The following is a 23,576-nucleotide window of genomic DNA, read 5'->3' as shown; positions in this document are numbered from 1 at the left end:
CATTCAACAATAATCAACAAAAGTAATTAAAAAGTGGGTGAGATTAGTGTACAGCCTATGATTAAAACTTTCATAAACTTCATTAAGGAGTGCATGTGGCTGAAGAGTGGTAAGGTAAAGTCTAAAACATTTGAGATGTAAAGAAAGTTGTCAAAAGGAGGAAAAAAAATTATAACTACACCCCAACTGTAAAACAAAACCAGTTAGAAAGTTGGAGGAATGTTTCTGCCTACAATATATATAACATAATCACATGGCTTGTTGGACAGTGAGAATGAGTTTAGACACAGAGGAAAACACTTCAAATAGAAGGAAGGAAAGCAGAATCACTACAGACTCTACTGGTCGACAGTTAGAAAAGACAGTTACGTGCTTTTTTATTTTTGTCCAATAAACACTGCTGGTAATATGTTTTTCTTAATCTCTCAGTGTGTCTGCTTAAAAGGAAGGCAACCTAAAAGAAAACTGATTTTCACTAAATATTAGGTTTATTTTATTAGACTGAACTTTTTATGTTCCCACAAGTTCATGGTGGTTTTTTTTCTTTTTTTTTTTTTTTTTTTTCCATTACAGGCTTTTTAGTTTACAGATACTTACTGATAACATTTGCTAAACATACAACTTTCTAAAGTATTCAGGAAACTGACTGCAGGTAAAGAAAACCAAAATACTTAAAATTCCAAAAATTCCAACAGTCAATCTAATAGTTCTTCTGAACTTCATCCATTCACCTTTTGTTTTTCCTGCTTAAGGCATGAACCTGCTACCCTGTATTAGCCCTTCTCCAAGGTCTGCTCTGTATTTTACCCATCCTAAATTACTCTTGTATGGCCCAGAATAAATTTGCCCATAGCTGTAGTCACAAAACAGCTGCCTGAGTTTCAGGCTCAGTCTTAAAAACCTTACAATGCTGCTACTCAGCAAATTTAAGAGATCCATATTTTTTTCTTACAAGTCTGCATGATGAAAATGGGAGAATTCAAGGGAATGATTTTATTCTCTACCCACCTTGCCATCCTTGTCTGCTTTACTGGCAGCAGCATTTCCACCAGCTGCTAAAGCACTCTCTGGAGATGCAGGAGCTCCAGGGTGAGTGTTTACAGTTCTTCCACTAACATCTCCCTCCAAAGATGAAGCAGCAATGTTGGGAGAATTCAAAGAAGCTGCTGCACATGCCAGTGGGATGGTTGAGCGGTTCACATTCACAGCCGTAACATATGCAGCAGTATTTGGAAGCTGGGGCTGGAGCTGCTGGGAGGCAACAGAGTGGTGGGGAATGATCACAGCTGCAGGAATAAGGCATGTTGGACTCTGTGCTTGTATGGGTGTGACTGCTGCCGTAGGTCTTTCTTGACTGTGTGCAGCAACTAGAACAAAAGCATAAAATGTAGGAGATTTCATGTTTTCACAAGACACACAAAGTGAGGTAGGTACAGTCACTGTGTTACAGCGGATCAGGCATAAGAAGCTTCCTTCCTACCTTTGTAACTTCCATTTATATTACTGTAAGGACATCTTACACAGCATCAAATTTATCTCACAAGAATAAAGAAGTAGCATATGCTACCATACTTGCACCAGTTTGCAACAGAAGAATAACAGCACTGCAACTATTGTGGAGAAATTCAAGCTGCTAAGCAAAATGCTTCACATACAGACAGAGATGCAAAGTGAAGATTACATTTTAGTTCATAAGAGCTAGCTAAATACTGCCTGGGACTTGTTCGTTCCTTTTAATATGCTGTGTAGTTGTCAGGGCACATAAAACAAAGTTGGAAGAAACACTCCTTATAGAAGCTGCTAAAAATATAATTGGAATGTTTTCCCTAAACTATTCACAAAATCCACAACAGATTTAGTGGGTCTTTTAAACAATAAGTACAGTGGCAATTACTGCTATGAGTGGTTTCTCTGAAAATGTAAGCTATTGTCTCTTGGGATGTTTAAATATGGAAGGGGATTTACTCATACCCCTGTGAAATAAAAGGAACATCTACACTGGAAGCTGGAGAATAGCACAGGGCTGAATACACTAACCTGGGCTCCAGCCTAGCTGCAAAGCACAGAGCTCTGCATAAACTAATTTACCCTTTCCAAGAAGCAAAATTGCTATGATAGTTATATGGTCAACCATACATGCTTTTGGATCATTTCAACAGCTTGGGTATCTCTGTACCACTGGGTGGTATGAAGTGCAGACATCTTAACTGAATAATGAGGCAAAATGCAGCATTCCAGTGCTGCCCAGCCTCTTTCCTTCAAATACTCTGAAACTTAGTATCTAAGGAGGGGTCATCCCTCTAGCTTGGTGCATGTAGGTCTCAAACATATCAATTCACTCTGATTTTTCAGATACTAATTAGAGTTTGGGGCTTGTTATAAGTGATATCCTGGAATCAAGCCTCCAGCACTTGCTCTCTTTATCCTGCTCTCCACAAATTCCCCTGGTAATTTGGTTAGATTGCATCAACAGTGTATTAGAGAAGACCGACAAAGTTCACAAATTTGACATAACAATCCAACAGTATTATAACCAATTACAATCTCTATGATAAGAAACACAAATTCTTTCTTAAAAAAAAGCACCACTAAATGCTATGTCTATTTTTTGGTACATAACCTCTTCCCCTGTAGCAGACCCTTCCTATGTCTGAGTACCATGAACACTTCAAAAATGAAGATAGAGAGAGTGCAGCAAGATTTTTTGTAACAAACAATTATTAACGCTGCCTTCTGTTCATGAGACAAAGTCAGTTTTCTTACAAGTAGCTGCTATTCTTCGAGATATGACTATACTTACATGCAATCAGTGGAGTACAAACATGGAATAGCTTTCTGGTTTTGTTTTCTTATCCCTGATGGAATCCATAGGAAAAATGCTTCAAGTCACCCTATTTTCACATAGTTCATCCTTTAATGAAATAGGCAGAATATACATTTTCTTCTCAGTTCCTTTCCGTCAAAGAATGCATACACCCTCAGGGAGGGTGATGTCAAGCAATGTCTCACTAAGATCATTTGAATAAGTGTCCTCGAAGTTCTGAGCTAAACTGAAACTGAAGTACAGCCCTGCAAAATGCAGCATCGATCTGTGAAGCCTCACCAAGAGAGTAAGACTCAGCAAAGGTGCTAGGGAAAGCTCAAGATGATCACATTTCAGATGCTGACTACAAAGTTCTCTGTACCATTTGAACATAAGCCATTATTGCTTTAGTTCTCAGGCCCTTAGATGGGACAGATCTGTACTTGTGACCAAACTGTACACCTTTACACCACAATCCAATGCTAAGTTCTCTGTGAAGAGAGTGCAGCCCCTTTGATTTTTCCATTTTGGACCTGAAAAGTTGGTGGGAAGTATGTTGTCATGTCTTCCAGCTGAATGAAACTGCAAGAGCTTATTCATCTTGACAGCGGTGCAGAGATGCGGGGACAGAAAGGCCTCCGGAGCCCACATGAGCCTTCTCCTCTGTGCTGTCACTTGCAAACTTCTAGGCAGCTCAAAAGAATGATTTAGAGTAGAAACCACCTATGTCTGAGAGGCAGGAAAGTACAGATGCTTTGCTTAGTTTCTCTTACCAGCTGCCAATAGCACCTGGTTATTTTTATTTAAAGGTAGAGAATAAAGTTGTTACAGAGGACTATCACATCTGTTCCAGCGTAAAATCAGACTGCAGGAATATGGGGCCAATTAAGAAAATAAAATATCTAAAGACATATGTACATATCCTACCTCCAAAAGCAAACCTGGTGCTGACATCTGAACATGCTCAGGGTCTTTTAGGAGATGCATGACTCTGAACAGGGAGTGCGCTAATTCATGGATCTTGAGATCATAAGAAACAGTCATCCTTAAGGGGATAACAGAGAATACCATTTGCATCTTTTGCTTTCTCTTCTACTCTGCCAGTAAGAATTTCGTGATTAAAAAAAGCCTTTGTCATGACTCTCTCAGCCAAGAGATCTTAGGCCCCAAATTCAAGGCTGAAAGAGGGAACACTGGGATAGTTTGAAATGGAGGGTTTGTTTTTTTTTTTCTTTTTTTTTTCTTTTCTTTTGATGCTCTAGGAGCAACTGGAACAGATTAGGCTCCAGTTGTGTGGTATTTTCCTAGCCTGGCAAATCCACAGAGGAGTGCATGGATTTGGTAAACAAAAACTCCTAAAAACACCACTATCAATCTTTTTGGATCTGGGTTTAAATAACAAGGAGGCATGTTTCACTATGATGTGGCCTGCCCCAGACAGTAAAGGCAGAGTTATACTTGTCAGAAATATAGAATTTTATGACATAGATTGTATGGATCTTGAAGCCAGTATAGCCTTAGTGTTTCAGAGTCAAAGCTGAAAGAAGTTGCAGTCAAGGTTAGAGAACAAACTGGAATGCCTAAAGGACCAACCCTGAGTCAGAGACCTGAAAAAGAAGAAGGAATGAATGCTAAAGGTCTTCAAAGATATTAGGAAATAATTTAAAAGTGAATGCTAAATCAGAGCAATCTGTAGCTGTTATGCAGTTAACACGAAAAAATAAGCTATGACTCAGATATTCTTATCACTTTTATTACTATAAGAATTGCATATGAGTGGGGAAGCTCAAAGAATGTCCCCATCCCAGATACTGCTGGAATAAAAAAAATTCCACCTAAAGTACTTGTATATAAATTCCTAACAGTAGGAGTACGTACATACACACAGTTGCTTGAGGAGAATAATAAAAGATTCAACTATTCAGAGAGATATATTGTCATTCCAGAAAGCGTTCAACTCTAAAAAATGACATAAAAAATACCTTAAAAAAACCCCAACACATATTTACACATACCTTGACTCCAGCCACTTGCCCAGACAGATCCTACAGTTTGTCTACCACACATAAAAAGCTTTATTTTATTTTATTTTATTTTTTACCTGTTCTAACTGCATTGCGAGCCTGGTTGACTGTCATTTGTCCTGTCACGTGCATAAGGACCTTGGTTTGCGGACTAGTTTGGATATGTGCTGCAGAAACCACAGCTGTGGGTACTGTGCTGGAGTTCACTGCCACACCATTCCCCTGGAGCTTCTGAGATGTTCCACTAGCAGTGGAAGGGCTGACCATAGTTACCACTCGTCCAGTTTGGCCAGCGGTAGACATGGGAACTTTTGTTTGTGATGCACTTGTCACTGTCCTGCCAAAATTAAAAGCAAAACACTAAAACACAACTGAAAAAAGAGCTAGTTACTAAAACCTGCAGGTCTTCTATTATCCAATTTTAGCATTACATACAAGAACAGAATCATTTTGGACTTGAAACTAGATAAACTATTTAGACACTTGTATAAAAATATACCTTGTAACTGGAGCCACATAATTTCCAGGAAAAACACCAATCTTGCTTGTATGCATGGAAGTTCCCTTGAACCAGCCATCTTGACAGCGTTCAAACACTAAGAACATTTCTCCCTTCCGCAGTTCCAGTTCATCTTCTTTTCGAGGAGTGTAAGGGTATATAGCAATATACCTAAAAAACAGGAAAGTAGATGCAATTGATAAACCTAAAACAATTGAAAACATCACTTGTGTTTTCTGGCAGAGAGAGTTCAGTCAGAGATGAGAAGGCATGGCAGAAAGCGTTATGCATTGGTCGATCCATCATACTGCTACAATATTAAAACAAGTTATGGCAATATTAAGGGAAACAATGACCTTTAAGACTATCCCCCTAACTGTACTTTAATGTAATGTACAATACTTCTAATAATACTATCCATTTTCTTAATTTAGTGAACTTAATTAAATAGGTGTTTATCAACTACAGATCCCAGCATATCCCACCTTTCTCTCCCTACACCTGCTTCTAGTATCACTTACACTTTGTAACATGCCAACTTCTTTTTTTTTTTTTTTTTTTTTTTTTTTTTTGGAAGGATGGGGAGCATGGAGAAGTTCTGTTAGTTGAGAGTGAAAGATCAGTATCAGAACTACTTTTCAAATTGCAAAATTGGAATCTCCCTGTGCAACTGCAGTGCCAAAAAAAGGTATGTTACTAGAACTTGAAGGCTATGGGTAAGGTAGGTAGCAGTTACTCACTTGTAAAGTTTATTTCCCCTTTTTCCTTCTAAGCAACATTAATGTATAATACAGCGCATCTGAAATGATAGCAAGAGTTCAGAAACATTTTGCGTTTTTCTTTTTAAAAACACAGTCTTAGAAAAAAAAAAAAGTAAAAATAAAACTGAAGCTCCTGCAGTTGCATGCTGGAATATTCCTAGGGAAGTCTTCAAATAAGATTGCACAGTTTCCTATTATCACATTAAAAAGCGATAGTGTTTTAACCATCACAGTGTTCTATTTTCTGCCACAGTTTGAATGTAAGAAAACTGTTTTAACAGTTTATATAAAAATGTTTATATAATTATGGACCCAGACCTATGGGAAATAGCATTCTAATAAATCACTTTTTCTCAAAAAGAATATAATTTTCACAAGAGGTAGCCAATTAGGGTAGATGGGTAGAATATCTCCTTTTTTGAAAAAGGATCCACAACTACTTGCAATGCTAGTCTTTCCCACTCCCCTTGTAACCCCAAGGATAAAAAAGCAGCTTTACAAAACATTCTTTCGCCAAAATTGTCTCTTGTGCATAGTAAGGATAGCATTATCTGTATGCTTCTCCTTTTTGCTTTCTATTTTTGTTCCTTGCTGTCCACCCAGGAAACTTTGCATTACCTGCAAAAATGCTTTAAAAGCAATATAGGTACCTGGTAAAGCAAGTCCAAAATATGCTTTAAAGGCAACATATGACACACTGGCAACAAAAGGCTTCACTGGCATGTGATTTAGGGGTGATCTACAAAGCCACATACTCTATGGGAAAGCAACTGATGTGCTTTAATTGGTGTTCATTAACTTCCCTTTTAGTTAAATCATTCCAAATTTCATTAGTATCCTCGTATAGAGCAACCCTTTGAAGATGGAGGATGGAAATAAACGAGATGGGAACTTGATTAACTGCACTAAGCCCAATAATCCATAAGAAGCAGTGTTAAAATGCTTGACACGAAAGAAACAGCCCAAATCCAGATGCACCTGCTATACAAGAAGGGTGCTCTTTTGGAGTGGGAGGAAACCTGGTGGGAAGATAAAAATAAAGACACAGAACAAAAGCGGTCCTTGCATTATTCAAATATGTCCTGTTAGATGGTTCAGCCACTCCTGATTTTTATTTTTTCTTTTATCGTTCTTATTCTCCAAGCTGCACACAAAGAAGTTTCCAAGAACAAAAATGTCGTCAGCAGCAAGTTAATATACAAAATATTTTCACCCAGAAGGATGACACACGTTTGCTTGCGTTACAAGTACGAAGACATAATGCTAACTAGCAGCTTTCTGCCTTCATTCCAAATTGCTATCCACTAATTAAGTGAACTGTAGAATCTTCAGTCAAATTTCAATTGCAACTTACACAAGCAGTCTGACAATGACATGCTAATATAACTGTCTAAATGAAATACAGCACTTTCTGTGTTTTGGCATAGGTTATTCCATATGAGAATAGCCTTTTCATACCTTACGTAACAGAAAACGTTGAATAAATTCACTCCAGTATTTGCCACTTGCAAGTTACGCAGTCTTCATCACTAACTCAAGGATTCATTCATTTTCTGCATGATAAATACTTCATATTTTGATGTGAGTCCTTTCTATACACAGCAACAGCTGATTATATTTATCTCAGACATAAATAACCCTCAGTATGAAGGCTATTTGGGGAGGTCACCTTTATGTATGTTTTGTTGCTTTTGTTCTTAGTCATATGCTTGACTTTCTGGGAATTGTAGCAGAACATAGCCAACTGGCATGATATAAGTATATGTGAAATTATTGATCTTGTTCCATATTTCTGACTGGTTTCAATTTTACTTACACACTTGGACGAGTTTGTGGTCGTAAATGTGCCATTTGGTCAGTTGATCCTGATGTAGGCCTTTGTATTACACCTGCAGACTGAGGTCCAGAAGAGGCCGATGCAATGATTGCGGCAGACAAGAGAGGTGGTGGCGGAAGTGGGGGATTCATATTCTGATTTTATGAGAACAAAAAAAAATAGCAACAGATGATCAATAGTGTTTGATTAATTGAATCAGCTGCAAAAAAAAGTACGATATTCTAAGGAAATGGGAAAAAACCAGCTGAGTTCAGTATTCCTTTACCTACTGGTACAATATAACTGGAGAGTTAGGTTTGTCTGTGTTTCTCTTTTTCCAGTTTAAAATCTCGAAGTCTTGGCAGCTAATTAAGCAAATGACAAGCAATTTCTCAGCACAGGAAAAATGGAAAGCATTGTTTGTAATTATAACATCTTTAGGATAGGATTCCACAAAAATTCAGAAGCCTTCCAGGAGGTAGATTTTGCATCCTACTGCTGACTGTACTTCAAAACATGATTGTTTTTGTAACCTGAAGCTGAGACATAATATACAATTCAGCAGCAGTACACCCAAACCTACCTCTTCTGGGGGAAATTTTCTTTTGATGTATGGGTTACAAAAATGAGCACAATATGAGACCATAGTCACTGAGCTATTGTTACCCCTTTCTCTTATGCTTCTAGTTTAAAGAGTTAGGTTTTGAAATTCAGTATTATCAGATTGGTAATCTTTAACAAACACCCCAGTAAAAAGGCACAGTTCCTTTACAGGGAGATCGTAACGGGGGTCCTGCCTACAGGCTTCTATGCCTTTTGAGAATCAATGGAGCAATTGTTACCTTATGCGCTGTAAAACCTCAGACAATTCTTTAGGACCTTGTGTACTGACACTCCTGGGAAAAGTCTCTCACAAAAGGAGAACTTTTCCTTCCCTGCTTCCAAAAGTAATTATTTGTGTTACAACGCACACAAAAAGATTAATAAAAAACCTCCAACATTTGAAAATGCAAAAATTAATTTCAAACATGATCTTCAACTTAACACAATCCTTTAATACTGAAACAAAACTCTAAACCACCGCATTTCAGGTTTAAAACCCACATAACAAAACCATAAATTAACAAAATGTCCTGAAGTACCGCCTGGCTGTTCCAGTACATCAGCATATGAACACACAGCATTACATTATCAGTTTGGAAAATATATAATTGAAAGTCATTTTAATTCCCCTCAAACAGCCTACTTCTAAAGGTTGTTTTTTTTTGTTTTTCTAAACAAAAACCTATAAGGAAAATAAGTTTTACTTCTACACTGTGTGATTATTACCTTGCTGCATTTGGTGAAAGTGTTAATAAAAAGACAGCTCTCTGAACTAGTCTTAAAGTCAAGACACAGTGAAGAACTGCATGATTAAAAGCTTTCAAATCTAGAGAAAACTGATTAACTCTTATAATTTTCAGTCAAAATTCTCATGCTTAGTTATGATATAAATTGCATGGTATATTGTGAAATATTGCTGGTTTATTTAAAGCTTTTTTCCTGATTGTACATTAAGAATTTCTTAAGACCAAATAGGTGTCCTGTATCCAACACAAAGCAGACATGACCTGCTGGAGAAACATCATTGTGTGCTTTGATACTAATAGTTGAGTTATTTACAAGAATGCCAATCACATTTGCTTTACATTCTAGATCCCCATCCATCCAACAATCTTTTAAAATAAGTTGCTAATTCATACTGAAATACCAACATTTCTCCTTCAGTTGCTTTACAGCAGAAGTTATCTCCCCCTTCCAGTCAGCTTCAACCAATGTCTTAGCTGAATCCAAGCTGAATGTGAGCATCTAACTTTTAGGCAACCTGTCTATAGAATATAAATTCAAATCTTTTTTTAGCCATCTAGATTCCTTTATACATGGTAGAACCTGTAAATCCACATGAGGAGATGATTAGCTGGAAATCTTTAAAATTAAACCTATTCATACACAACATCAAGGTTGTCATGATTGCACACTTCCTGCATCTCTAAAGATATAAATGCTGGGTGTTGTATTTTTTTCTTTTGAACATACAATATACATTTAATTTTTAGCTGCAATAAAGGCACCTTCCCAGCTCTATTTTATTCTTCTGTATTCAGGTTCTGCTCCCCTCCCCGTGTCTATTACTATGGTAATAGTAATAGAAACCTGCAGTAGAGCCACAGCCCAATTAAACTCCTAAAGACTTGGCAAGTACTTAGAAATCTAAATAGACTACCTGATAGTCTTTAGAGGACTAACGTTCCTCAGCTTGCACTGCTGCAACTTGATAAAATAGATCCAAATGCTCTAGCCAAGTTTTCAAGAAGTCTTCTGGCATGTAATCATTTTTCTAGCTCTTGAGAAACATACCTACCTCCAGAGCACAAGCTAGTTTTGATGGTTCCCATATTCAACATTCTGTGAAAGAATATATGCAAACCTCATGTGATTTAATACAATATGCTTATCAAATCAATTAAGAGTATTTTTATTTTAGGTAGTTGAGGGGGAAAAATTGAAAGTTTCTGCAACTACTTTTCAGGCAAGTGTACTTTCAAGCATATAAAACAGCAAATAAGTGATAATTTATTTTTTTTAATTGGAAGATGAAACATTACCTAATTTGATACTTAATTTATGTAAAAACTTCAAATAGTACCTATACTTATGCCCTAGAAACACATATGTATTACTAAGTTTAAATATCATTAGGCTGCATTCCTGTATCAGTCAACGGAAGATCAATAATCAGTTCATCCAAAGAATAACAAAAGGCACAGCAGTGAAAAAAACCCCATTCGTTAACTGTCTTCACTCCCACAAGGTCTAGGACAAAATATATGACTTGCAAAACCCCCTGAAGGCTAACAAATTAAGGGTCATATTTAACAAAATTCCTGAACTATAAATATATGTTATCAAAACAGGCCTCATACAAAACCTCATTTCTTTCATCTGCTTCCTCTTCCCAATAAAAGTTGAATTTTTGTTGGTTAAAACTCAGACAGTTCTCATTTAAACCTCCTCCTGACTTACTTATGCTATTGAATCAGCTGCAACTACATGAAAGAGAGCTAAATGTCATCAGTATACTATAACCCTCACAGCTTGTGCCTCATTAATAATAATTCAGACTACCTTGTATATTTTAACATAGGGGAGCAATTTTTTTTATGTGTGTGGGCAAGAGAACAGGACCAGAAAAAACAGGGATTTTTAAATTTTTGAAACCTTCAGCACGTAAGTGAATGTAAACCACCCAAATATAGACCACCTATCTCTGCTAGTTAAGTCCACATACCAAGACAACTTTTCAAAGTCAACATATTCAATCTGCAGAAGTAGCAATATGGATATCTAGGTCAACTGCAGTCCAATATACTTTTAACTTCTCAAGAGACTGTAAAGACAGAATGAAAGGAAGGTAAGTTATCTGTCGTTGCTACATTCCCTTTTTCTTCTGCTGCTTTTGAACGTAACTCTAACTTCGCTGTGGTGTATTTTGTCTCTGTTTTTCCCATATCATGGTTCAAATCACATACTTCCCTTAAGAGTTTTTTCAGCAAGATCTATGGCAACTAGATCTCCTCCATTAGATAACTACCTTATAAATTACACCCAAGAATTTCCTCCCAAGTAAATGAGCCTTACATAATTGTACGTGCATACTTTCACCCAACAACTACTGAACCTGACATCTGCTATTTATATTTTATAAAGAACTTCAAATATACTAAGCACCTATAAGGTTCAAAAATGCCAGTGGCCAAGAAGAGCAGACCGATTAATGCCCCCATTAAGGGCAAAGTTGTGGTTTGAAGTCCCAGAGAACAGTGCAAGTGATAATATCACAGTCAAAAGCCTCAGCTGTGAGAAGTTTGTCTCAGTTCATAGCTTCTTCAATTTCAAAGAATCGAACCTTAAAACACAAAACAAGAATTAATGCTGCCAGCTAAAGAACTAGGCTAAAGAACTGCTGCCGTAAAATAAAACTTTAAAATAAATTATCACAGCTTTTCTGAATGCAAATTAAAATTTGCTTAAGTGATACAAGCAGCAGATAGCATATATGGTTACTCGACAAAAGTACTCTCATTCCTAAGTCTTATTTGTGTCAATTTTGGCTGCAAATTTGGAAATTACTTACTTCATACAACATTTGGTGCCAAACAGCATCTACAAAAGATTATTATGGACAAAATAAAATTAATGCAATTGGCATTTTTTGAACCACCATAATATATCCCAAAATAACAATGTAACAAACTAAAATGTGATCCTATACATGTACACAGATAAAAGACTCACAGGCTCCTTTGGGCTAGGAATTAATTTCAACTGTCTTAGAGAAACTTGCTACCCAACAAGACAGCTCAAAATATCTCCTCTTAACAATAAAAAAAGCCATCTTTCTCACAGAAGATAAGACACTAGCTTTTCTTTGCTTCTAGAGTCAGGACAGATAAACGTAGCAAAGATGCATAAATTCAGGATTACTGTAAATGACTATGTCCTTCTCTTCTTCACTGATGGGGAATCATGCTCATCTTCTCTGATATCTTCCTTCTCCCTCAATCTGAGTTTGGCATGAAGTAAAACTAGTTGTATAAATGGCTTGCTCTCAAAGAACGATCAATTACTTTAAATAGTATTATAAACACCAAAACGACTGACAGGAAGAAGATCCAATTAAACCATCTTCATGCTAAAGAGAAACTCTCCCTGTTCAATCCAACTCCCTTGTCATTTGCTTAGTATTCAGAAATGAAGAAAAAGCTAAAGGGAGAAGCTGAGAGAAATGCAGGACTTTATACTTACAAAAGCAAAAAATACAAAAGCAAAAGACTTAAGCCAGCCACTTCTGATGTATTAAATAATACGATCACAATTGTTCCATAGCTTAAAATTAATGCTCAGAACGTTAGGGAGGGTATTTCCAGAAGGGAAACGTCTAGAGAAACAAGAACACCACTTTGTCTCTTGACCTGTCAGAACCATTTTGCACATTTCTAAAATTAAGACAAGAGTTTATGAAGCAAGAGGAAGAGTGGACGTAAAAGACACACTTCACAGTCTGTGACTATAAACTGCATCATCATCTAATATAATCTATAATAAAAGAGCACAGGAACGACCTGACTGTAGCCTGAGCTGCCAGCTTGTATTTTAGTCATGCTGAAAACAAGTCAAGAAGAAACAGAACATTATGTACAGAAGGTTATTGACTTTTAAAGAGGGTGGCAGAGAATAATTCAGATTCTCAATGGGAATTATATGCCTAATTGGAAACATAACCAGGAACATGGTTATCACAAAGAGAAAGTAGCACTCCAGGATACAGGACGATCATGTGGCAGGAGTTTCACTCCATGCTGCACTTAGCACTGTAATTTAATTCCTGTGGGTGCCAATGGTGAGATTGCTTTTGAACAAGCTTATGCAGCTAAAGCACCCGAGGTGGTTTAATGACTGCACCAGCACCAAAATAAAGTATTTTTCCGTGTTGGCATCAAAGAAAGAACTACTGATTCTTAATAACTAACAGAAGTGTTTGTTACTGAGAGGAAAAAAAAAAAAGAACTTCTGACAGACCTTTTGAAATTATGCTTTGAATCCTGCCTACCCCATCCTCTCCAAAACATATCTCAGCCACAAATCAAATCAATCACTCAATATTTGCAGCATATATGTTAGCTAGACTTGTATTCTGACCAACAGCACAAACGATACCAAAAGTGGTTTTGGTTGCTCAGTTCTCACAGGTATTTTCTGAAGGACAGGATGAAAGAAGTATAAATGATGACATGGATTAGTATATAAGCAGCTAATTGTTTCTAGTATTAGATGTATACCTCATATGCAAAAAAAGGACCTGGGGAGCCTTCCTGGTGGACACCAAGTTGAACATGAGCCAACAATGTGCCCTACCGGCAAAGAAGGGTAATGGTATCCTGGGCTCCATTAGGAGGAGTCTTGCTAGCAGGTCAAGCGACATGATAGTTCCCTTCTCTTCAGCACTGATGAGGCCAAACCTGGAGTGTCCAGTTCTGGGCTCCCCAGTACAAGAAAGACATGGGCATACTGGAGAGTCCAGCAAAGGGTCACAAAGATAGTTAAGGGACTGGAGCATCACTCCTATGAGGAAAGGCTTAGAGTGCTGGGACTGTTCAGCCTAGAGAAGGTTCAGGGGGATCTCATCAACGTATATAAGTACCTGAAGGGAAGGTACAAAGATGACGGAGCCATGCTCTTTTCAGTGGTGTCCAGTGAAACAAACTGAAACACAGGACATTTAGTCTGAATATCAGGAAACAGTTTTTCACCGTGAGGGTGACTCAACACTGGCACAGGTTGCCCAGAGAGGTTGTAGAGTCTCCATCCTTGGAGATATTAAAAAGCTGTCTGGACACCGTCCTGGGCAACTGGCTCTAGGTGGACCTGCTCGAGCAGGTGAGGTAGACTAGATGACCTCCAAAGGTCCCTTCCAACCTCAACTGCTCTGTGACATTAAAATATGAATCTAAATATAAGGAGATTATTAATTGGTTCCAGATGAGCATACATTTAACAGTAGGATTGCACAGATGACGCACAGATTTAATGAGTTGTTAACAACAAAAGGACACAGCATTGCTACAGCACAACCTGCATTACTTAGTAAGGCAGGGCAAAAGCATACCATCTGTATAATTGTCAATAATAAGGTCATCTGTCTGAAGAACAAAGAATACAAAATACATTTACTTGGATGAGAGCAACTACTACATCACTAATGATGATGAAAATTTGTGGGATCATGGTGGATATTTAGCTGAACAAAAACTTCGTGCTGCACTCAGGCCAAATGAATGGATGCAAATTCTCAAGATATAAACGTCAGACTAACAGGATAAAAGTAAAATGGTCATACAATCAATATTTTCATCACTGAAAAAGACCACGCAGTACTGTACCCAGTTCTGGAATGTGCTTACAATGTGCTTATCATGCCAGAAGAAACTACTGCAGATAATTCAGAAAATAACAGCATCATAATTTTAAGGACTGAAAAACATAATTTAGAGTCCCAAAGAAAGCTATCAAAATGCAAACTCTCAGCTGCAACCAAGCCACACCTAAGCATTTACTTAAAAAACAAAAAGTTGATAATAGAAGACAGACAATTCTGCCTTCGATTTTGCAGACAAATTTGTAAAATGATCCAAGTGCTGAAAGTTGAAAAAAAAACCCAGACACATTTAGCAGCAAGGCTATTCATCATGTTTTACTTGCTTTAAAGACTTCAAGGATAATTAGACACCTAAACAAGATCAAGCCTCGGGGTTTTTTGTTTGGGTTGTTTGGTTTTGGGTTTTTTTTGTTTGTTTGTTTGTTTTAAACTAAGTGGAGATTTATTATTTGACTGTGCCCCCCCCTGCCCCAAGGTTAGGGGCACAATTTTTGGACTCGAAACAAGAATTAAATTTTGAGAATTCCTATGATCAGAATAAAGGCTCATTAAGTTTGCTTGAAGATCTCTGAAAACTGGTATCCATAATCTTTACTGCAGTTAAGGTCAGGCTCTGATAAGTGAGGTATGATATAGGGCATTCCAGAGCTTCTCTACCACAAGCATAGCAAAATAAAGAGTTTCAGTTGGTTTTGGAATGAAATCCTACACTTTTTGAAGACAAATGTAATTTTCTTTGTCCAAAGGAAACAACATGGCAATGTATTCCTTCCTTTAAAAGATGGCCATTTGCAACAGTTTTTCATACCTATCTCCAAGATCTCATATGTTCTTCATCTGCCACAGGCGTACACACAACTAAAATCATCTTATCCAATTAGGAGAAAGCAGAGTTTTGAAACTTATTTCAGAGAATCTTGATAATATTGAGTTAAGTAAGACAGAAATATCTGGCAGGTGTGGTCTCAGGTGATGTTTTTTGCAAGATCTTGCTTGTTTCCCCTAACCTCCTTCCCAGCATAATCTCTTTCCTACTCATGCTGAAAAGAACCACTGTTCTGGAAGGAAGTGTGCTTCTTGTGTTTACTACAGAGAAATGACAGAGGAAAGCTGGAGAAACGGATACGCATTACAGGATGCAAATATTATTGTATCAATAATGCTTTTGCTATAGTTCAATTTATACCATCGTCTATCACATAGATAATAATCATAAAATCATAATTTCAAATCAGTGTATCAGAACTCGAGAAAAAAAAAAAAAAAGGACTGTACAGACCAAAGATAAATGGGAAGGCTGAGTTTTCTTAAATGGTACTTACACCAAGAGCAGCTTGGTAGGTAACTTCTGATGGGAAGGTAAATGAAGGCCCTGTTGTGACTGGGCTGCTAGGAGGTGGAGTCACAATTAACCCTGTAGTACCGATATGAACCTGTAAAAAAAAAACCCCAAAACCAGCAGGGTCAGTTCTGAGTAGTTTAATAACAGCTGGTTTTGACACAGCTGCAAGCTTCACAGTCAAAATCACCAGTACTCTACTATCTGTAACTTTAGACTAGAACTGATTTTTTGTTAGATACTTACACAAACAATATTGGATCACACTGCTCACTTTTTTTTTTTCCTGACGTTTCAGAAACTTTGGAGATGTATTGAACTAGCAATGTGAAACGCACTTTTACCCATGTCAGTTTTCTTTCTTTTCCAAAAAAAGCTGTCAGATCCCAAAGACATGCAAATAAAACATATTTACTAGCTCATGTAAAATGACACCAACGCTTCTTAGTCTCCATTAATATCTCTTCTCGCAAAGTGTAATCTCTATGTGAAACAGACAATTGTTCACTAACCAATGTAGCTTGTAACTAAAAGCTTTGAAGAAACAGGAGATTAAAAAATAAATAAAGCTAGATAAATATTTCTGCTTATCACAATCTGATTAATATGGTACATTTCTGGAATTCATGCAATTTTCAAGTTGAATTTACCTTCTACTTGCAGGCAATTTATTAATATCCAATATTATATTCAATTTAGAAAAAACCCAAGAAATTAAATCACTCCAGTTTCTAGTTTCCACAGTTTAATAAAATTTTTTGTGGCACTTAAGAAATTAACAACTGTGAAAAAAATTAGCTTACAAGACCAAAAATATTTGCTAGCATTGTATAAGAAGTGTTATAAAATGTTTGCCTTAAATGCTCTCATGTTGGAAGATAAACTTTTTGAAAGCGTACATTAATATTAATTACATATAATTAATAATTTGAAGTAAGTACTCTGACAAGATCAGAAGCCTTATAGTAATTTTAAAAAAAATACACACATGATTTATATTTTATTTCATGTAAATTACCTGAGAAGGGGCACTACAGGAAAGTCCCGTCAGCTCGCTTATGCGGGCTGCTGCAGTTGGGTTGCTGGAGCTGATGAGGACAGGAGGACTAATTTCCATTGAGTGGCGATTCTGAGAAGACTGTGAAGACTTGTTGGACATAGTGAGGGAGGTAAAAGAGTGCCGTTTTTTGGTGTTTTTCTTAGTATCGGTGTGCTTTTGGGTTGAATTGTTGTGGGCTGCCCCAGAGGTACCTTCTCCAGAGTCAATAGCAGAACCTGAGGGCTTATCCAATTCTATCAGCTGTTTGGCTGCTGTGTTAAACTACAAAAGATAGTCACACGTTAGTAATTTTTTATTTATAAAAATCACCTGAATATAAAAAAAAAAAATCTATTTTCCTTTTATTCATAATATAATAGAATTTAAACCATGCAACTTAAAACTGTGACATACTGACCTACTCTACAAATTAGTCATTACAGAGTGACAAGCCTTTCGCTACAAACTCAACACACCTACTGTTGGGCTGGTGTGGACTACCCATCAGAGGTAAAATTTCAATCAAGGAAAGACACTATGCTCTAGTCCAGACATGGCTTAATTCAGCAATTTCCGCTGCCTGTGTTATCTAGAAGTCAGACTAAATCACAGCGATCCCCTTTGACCTTATAATATAAAAATCTCTATTATAAAACTTCTTGAATGTTCATTTCATTTTAAGCCTTTTTTGTTTTGTTTGTATGACATAAGCCCACACCTTTGCATGTGGGCTCTTGAAGACATTCCTCCTACTATACCTTGGTATGTATGCACATATCTTTAACACTACCAGTAGTAAAAAACAGGCTTCCTAAATGCAGATTTAAGAACATAGTAGGATAGACTAAATATCCAGCTATACCAGTATACTGCCTGACAACACATAGCTACACAAGCATAGGACAGTAAAGGGAGAAAAGAAACATATATTGGCAATTCTGTGGAAATACCTTCTCAGCTTCTGAATTTTCTAATGCACAGGCAGCATCTCTATACCTAGGAACCCTCAAATGGATTTTTCTTTTTTTAAGCTTATCTAATGAATTTTTGTTCACAATGAAATTTTCTATTTGTTAATTTGTTACAACAATAAAATGCAAACAAATGTTTCCTTTCCAATGAAGAAATACAGACTCCCACACATTTTCTTCTTACAACAAAATGTAAGCTATGTAGGGGAGGGGGCGCAAAACAAAATACAAAACCCCCTACATTTTTCACAAACCCTTTATTTCCAGAAGATCTTATTTATATTTTAGAGCTATTGGAAATAATAATAATGTCAGAACTCTCATTTATTCATGAGCCGAAGTAACACCAGCACCAGTTTTCTGAACAAGTTAACTAATGTCAGTATGTACCACTAAATATGAATACTGTTACTTGGGTAAGTGTAGCAAATTATGAAGAAGGGAAAAATCTTTTCTGAAGAACATCAGGATGAAAGAATGAAATTAATTACTGTGGAAGTACGATTTCTATTTCTTCAGCATATTATTTCTTCTATTTATTTCACCCATTTTTCCACAAGTCTTGAGATACGTACTATGCTCATGAAGAGTTTTAAAGCAGTGTTTTACCCCATCAAAACTTTGCTAGACAAAAACCACGTCATTAATCATGACAGCATCAACACTGATTTAAACGCAGCTCCCACAAACAACAAGAGCTTATACCCTGAACACTTTCCTATATCTGAGGACAAGTGGATATATATAAAGTCATACAAAAGAATGAAGAATATTTTTTTTTTAATATAGAAAAGGTTTTCAAGTGGTATTTGAAAGATGAGATCTGGAAGGAAATTCCATGCACATACAGAAAAAATAAGACTGCAAAAGTTCAAAACTAGAACTACTGGAACAATGAGGAGTTGACATAAAAACCTACTAGGATGCAACAGCAGGAAAATTAAAATTACAAAATGCTCAAAGAGGAAGAACTACCTAGAACATACTGCAGTTGAAGAGGGGCATAATGGGGGATTTGAAAAAGGATATGATGATGAGAATGTAGAATTTTTTCCTAAATGTTGTTACTGTTGGTCCTTTAGAAGGCAGCTGAAGAGAACAGGAAGGATAGGGGAAGACAATGTCACAGTAGTAAACATTCCTAAGAAAAGGGTGGACACAAGATTTTCCTTCCTGCTAATACTGGAGATGGAGCATACGGACAAAATAATTTTGTACCACTTGTGTAGTACAGAAGACATAACCATACAGCCTTCTCCAATTAACTTGCAAGCCTGTTATCTAGATAATTTGGGGGTTTATTTATTAAATTTTAAAATTGGAGTGAACATACTTCTAAAAGACCAGTGAAAATGTTATTTTATCACAGAACACTGTTATGAGGCTGAAGGATAAAAAACAAGTAGAAAATAAGACCAAAAAAGCCTGCTCTGCTACTCATCCTGTCAGGGTCCTATCCTTCATCACAGAAGAACATGCAGGCTTTTCAAAGACTAATAATTTTATGTATTTTGCACATTTATTTTTTTCAACTCAGATTGAAATTCTTCATGTCCTTCCTGAGAATCTGTGTCTTCCATATCGTCTCATACAATGGCTGCAACCACTTCTATTCTTACTTAATCTACTCCCTTATTTAGCAAATAGCCTGTTCACAAATAACACAGATCAGAGAATGAAAAGCAGTACTCATTTCTAAAACAAGAACTACCTAATCGGAAAAGTTAAGGGATCACTCAGGAATAAAAAACAAAAACAAAAACAAAAGCCACTCTGCTAAAAAGCACCCTGAGGTACCTGTTACACCTAATTATGTTTGTTTACCTCCTGAAGCTATTAATGCCTGCAGAATCTGGTTATTCTATACAGTGAACAACCTATTAGAGAAAAGTTAAGGCTTGCCCATGGGACTGATTCAAGACTGATTCAAATATAAGCAACATACCGAGCTTTCTTATGTAGAGAAGCAAGCACAGGACAGTAGCATGAACCTAAACATGGAAGTGAACCGATTACTGGGCTTTTCTTAGAAGCAACCTGAGGACAGCAATAGTTGCAGGATATTTTGCAGAGCACAGTTTCCTTCTTCCTTGAGAAGAGAAACGAAGAACTTGCATGCATTCTCCAATGAAATGGCTAGCAACCATTCAAGGTCACCATGGGAATGCATCCCACTCATGGTATTAAGTGTTTCAATACAGCATTCCCTTCTGCAACAAATACCCCGGTATCTATTGCCACATGTTCTACGTCATTTTCCTGAACAGACGTGTCTGAACTGAAGCTTCTTTAACTTTTACATTTATTCGGTTTTTCCACTCAACAAAAGCTTTGCTGTAACAGGTAGCCTGAAATCCAATTCCCCTTCCTGTCAAAACCGAGAAAACAGAACAACTTCCCAAATGGGGGCAAGGCAGAGGGGCTGCCTGAGCCGCATCTCAGTGCTGCAGTAGGGGATGAGGCTAGCACATAGGTTTCCGCCTGCTTGCAGCCATCTAGAGAAATTACCAAGTAGACTACCATGCAAGACCTATTTCAAGTCTCTTATAACTGTGCTTTACTGTACTTATTTTACAAATGAATTCAGGTGTTCTTCACTCACATATAGATAGTTGGAATTCAAATATCATCACTTTCTGAAATTAAGTGAAAACACCATCTTCTCCCTCAAACGATCTTTCTATTCACTTTCATCCAAAGTTTTTATTTATGCAATTTTACTACATCACCATACGTCAAGGAGGTATTTTTCCACGTTACCAACACTATTGTTAGCCAAATTCCAATTTCTAGACATTTCACTTTCACATATATTTGGAAACAAAGGAGTAAAGTGTAAGTAGAACTAAAGCAAACGTTGTCCTTATCTGATATTATTATTTTTGCTAAATATCATCCTGGTGGATAGGTAATAGCTTAGAAACCTAAATGCAGCTTTGCAATTAAAGTTTTGGAACAAATATGTTTTGTCCAAACCAACGGAAGAATCATTTTGCAAATCTTAAACAGATCACAATCATGAGCAAAACTGCATTTATATTAATTTTTTAAACAAATGAAATAGTTCTATATTGCAGATTTTGTTAGGGAAATTAATCAAAACTATGATGCTCAGAAGTTGTCACTGGAATGATAGCATTGAGATTATCACATTCAAATATAGTGGGGATTAGACTATTATTTTCTACTCAGAATTAACAATTCTACTCAATGTGGCATAATATTCAACATTCACTTTTTGCATAAATTTTCTGTTTTAAGTTCTGGGCAGGCAAAACAGTCAAAAAGTAGAGGAAAGTTTCCATAAAAGGTTTTATCTTATTCGTCTTGAGTTAGTATTGTTACAAAAGTCTGATTTGTTTTTTTTTCCTAAGCAGGTTAAATCAGATCAAATCATCTACCAGTGACAGACAACATTTAGCCTAGTAAGTACAATGTTAAAAAGACCATGCTAGAAATCCAGCCAAAAATCCGATCTAAAATGTATAGACACAATAAAAAATAAGTATGTTTTGAAACACTCCTGTTTGGTACAGGAGGAGATGCTAATAAAAAAACCCAACCTGACACACTAGGTACATAAAATCTTATGTTCCCATTGATTAAAATTGTGTTAACTGATGGATGTAGTCATATAAAATGACAATGAACTTAAAATTCTACTACAGTGAACATTTTAGATAATTTGGGAGGTTTTTTCCCTACATTTCTGTGAGATTGTTTATAAATAAAGCTAGAGGAGCTAGATTAATACAAAGGTGTTTCCCAGTTGTTCATGTTAACTTGGGAAAACAAAAGCTGTCATTATTTTCTACTGACATTTTGATTGAAAAGTGATTCATTTTCCCTGATTTTTCTTTTTCTATTCTGGGCATTTATATTTTTCTAGTTGTTCTGTATGAGTGCTGAATAACCTGTAAAAATTTAAATACTTTTTAGATTTGGAGTGTGTTTACTAAGTGTTAAACCACATCAAAATGTCAAATTTGAGGTCTTTCTAAGAAATTTATACTGTAGCCAGAACTGTACTCTATGTAGAAAAATTCTAATAATATCTGTTTAGTTCTGATTAATCATTTTTTTTGGAACAGAGATAAACATAAGTGTAACAAACTTAATCATACAGTTTCTAGACTCACTGCATTTTATTTTGTCACTGTGCAAGAACCTGGTTGACCTGCTTTTAATGCAAGCACATTGAAATTCCATCAGTCAGAAGTCTAGTAATTTAGGTATGTTAATCAGGTCTTACTCTAGTAAAACTAAAGGGTTGGTTTGGTTTTAGCACTTCTTAGAAAATAGAATTTCATTTTTTGCAATGTTTGCATTACTGATTTTTCATTTGCAGATAGAAGTAATTATTTCATAGTGCTATGTGTCTACAGATAAAGATGTAATGTTTTGTGAGTCAGTTAACAAACTATATTTTTAATGGAATCACTATTAAAATTCTTCTCAAAATGTTTTCAGTCTTAGCTTTTATTACTACCACAAATTTAATAAGTGAAAGTTATATAAAATAATAGAGCAGACTAGCAAACATTGAATCATAAAATGTTCCTCCAGGTAAAAAGTTGTCCTCAAATATAATCAGTTTTTCATGGACTTCAACATATCTAAAATTTTATCCTGTGACCTCATCATACAAGAAATATCGCAAGTATCAGACTTACACTACATAATAAACATCACAGACTACACTCATTTTAAAGTTAACGACTTCAGAAAATCTCCAGTAAATGCAGCTACTAATTCACATTTTTGAAAAAAAGGGAAAAAAAGGATGTGGACTAATATACACAAGGCAAAGGTATGTCTGTCATTACAACAAAAATAGGCAATGATTACAGGATTGGGAAATATAACTAATAATACCATATAAAAATACCTCAAAAAATATGAATTACTTCTCATCTTTGGTGTCTTTAATAGTGACATAGGTAAGAACGGTTTGATATACTTGTTTGTATTAACTGTCTGTATATTTTCCAGAACAATAGTTATACAATCTCAGAAAACAGGTATTTAAAAATTCAAATTGGTAAGTTTTCTGCATATCTCACTGCTCTTCACCACAGCACATCTTTTGGTTTAGTATATACTGAAAAAAACCACCTATCTGATCTGAAGTATCTCTTTGGGTATTATTTATCATTCTAGATTTCCCATATCATTTTAGTGGGGATTTGCGACTGTGTACACAAGTGCTTGTGCCTGTTCCTAAAGGGTTAATTGAAGATACATTTTCTTAGTTGACGGAATTTGTCTGAAAACATCAACCGTGAAATATATTTTGTGACTGAGTATCATTTTTACATAATTTTTTTCAAGAGTATATCTCCATTTTG

The 23,576-nt window shown here is 36.2% G+C and overlaps 1 protein-coding gene across 2 annotated transcripts in view; it reads right to left on the bottom strand.

The window, feature by feature from the left end:
• SH3RF1 (SH3 domain containing ring finger 1) overlaps positions 1–23,576 on the bottom strand; it is a 91,043-nt gene that overhangs the window by 10,660 nt on the left and 56,807 nt on the right. For both annotated transcript variants that reach the window (XM_030023163.2, XM_030023171.2), the window contains exons 5-10: positions 17,237–17,539; positions 16,202–16,312; positions 7,904–8,058; positions 5,327–5,497; positions 4,905–5,164; positions 1,009–1,367 (exon numbers count right to left, since the gene is read on the bottom strand). In XM_030023163.2, the coding sequence (XP_029879023.1) occupies positions 1,009–1,367; positions 4,905–5,164; positions 5,327–5,497; positions 7,904–8,058; positions 16,202–16,312; positions 17,237–17,539 (1,359 nt within the window). The remainder of the gene's footprint in view (positions 1–1,008; positions 1,368–4,904; positions 5,165–5,326; positions 5,498–7,903; positions 8,059–16,201; positions 16,313–17,236; positions 17,540–23,576) is intronic.

The sequence above is a fragment of the Aquila chrysaetos genome, chromosome 1 (assembly GCF_900496995.4).
Source record: "Aquila chrysaetos chrysaetos chromosome 1, bAquChr1.4, whole genome shotgun sequence".
Classification (NCBI taxonomy): Eukaryota; Metazoa; Chordata; class Aves; order Accipitriformes; family Accipitridae; genus Aquila; species Aquila chrysaetos.
Note: the sequence above shows the minus strand (reverse complement) of the source record. Positions and strands in the feature narration are given on the sequence as shown.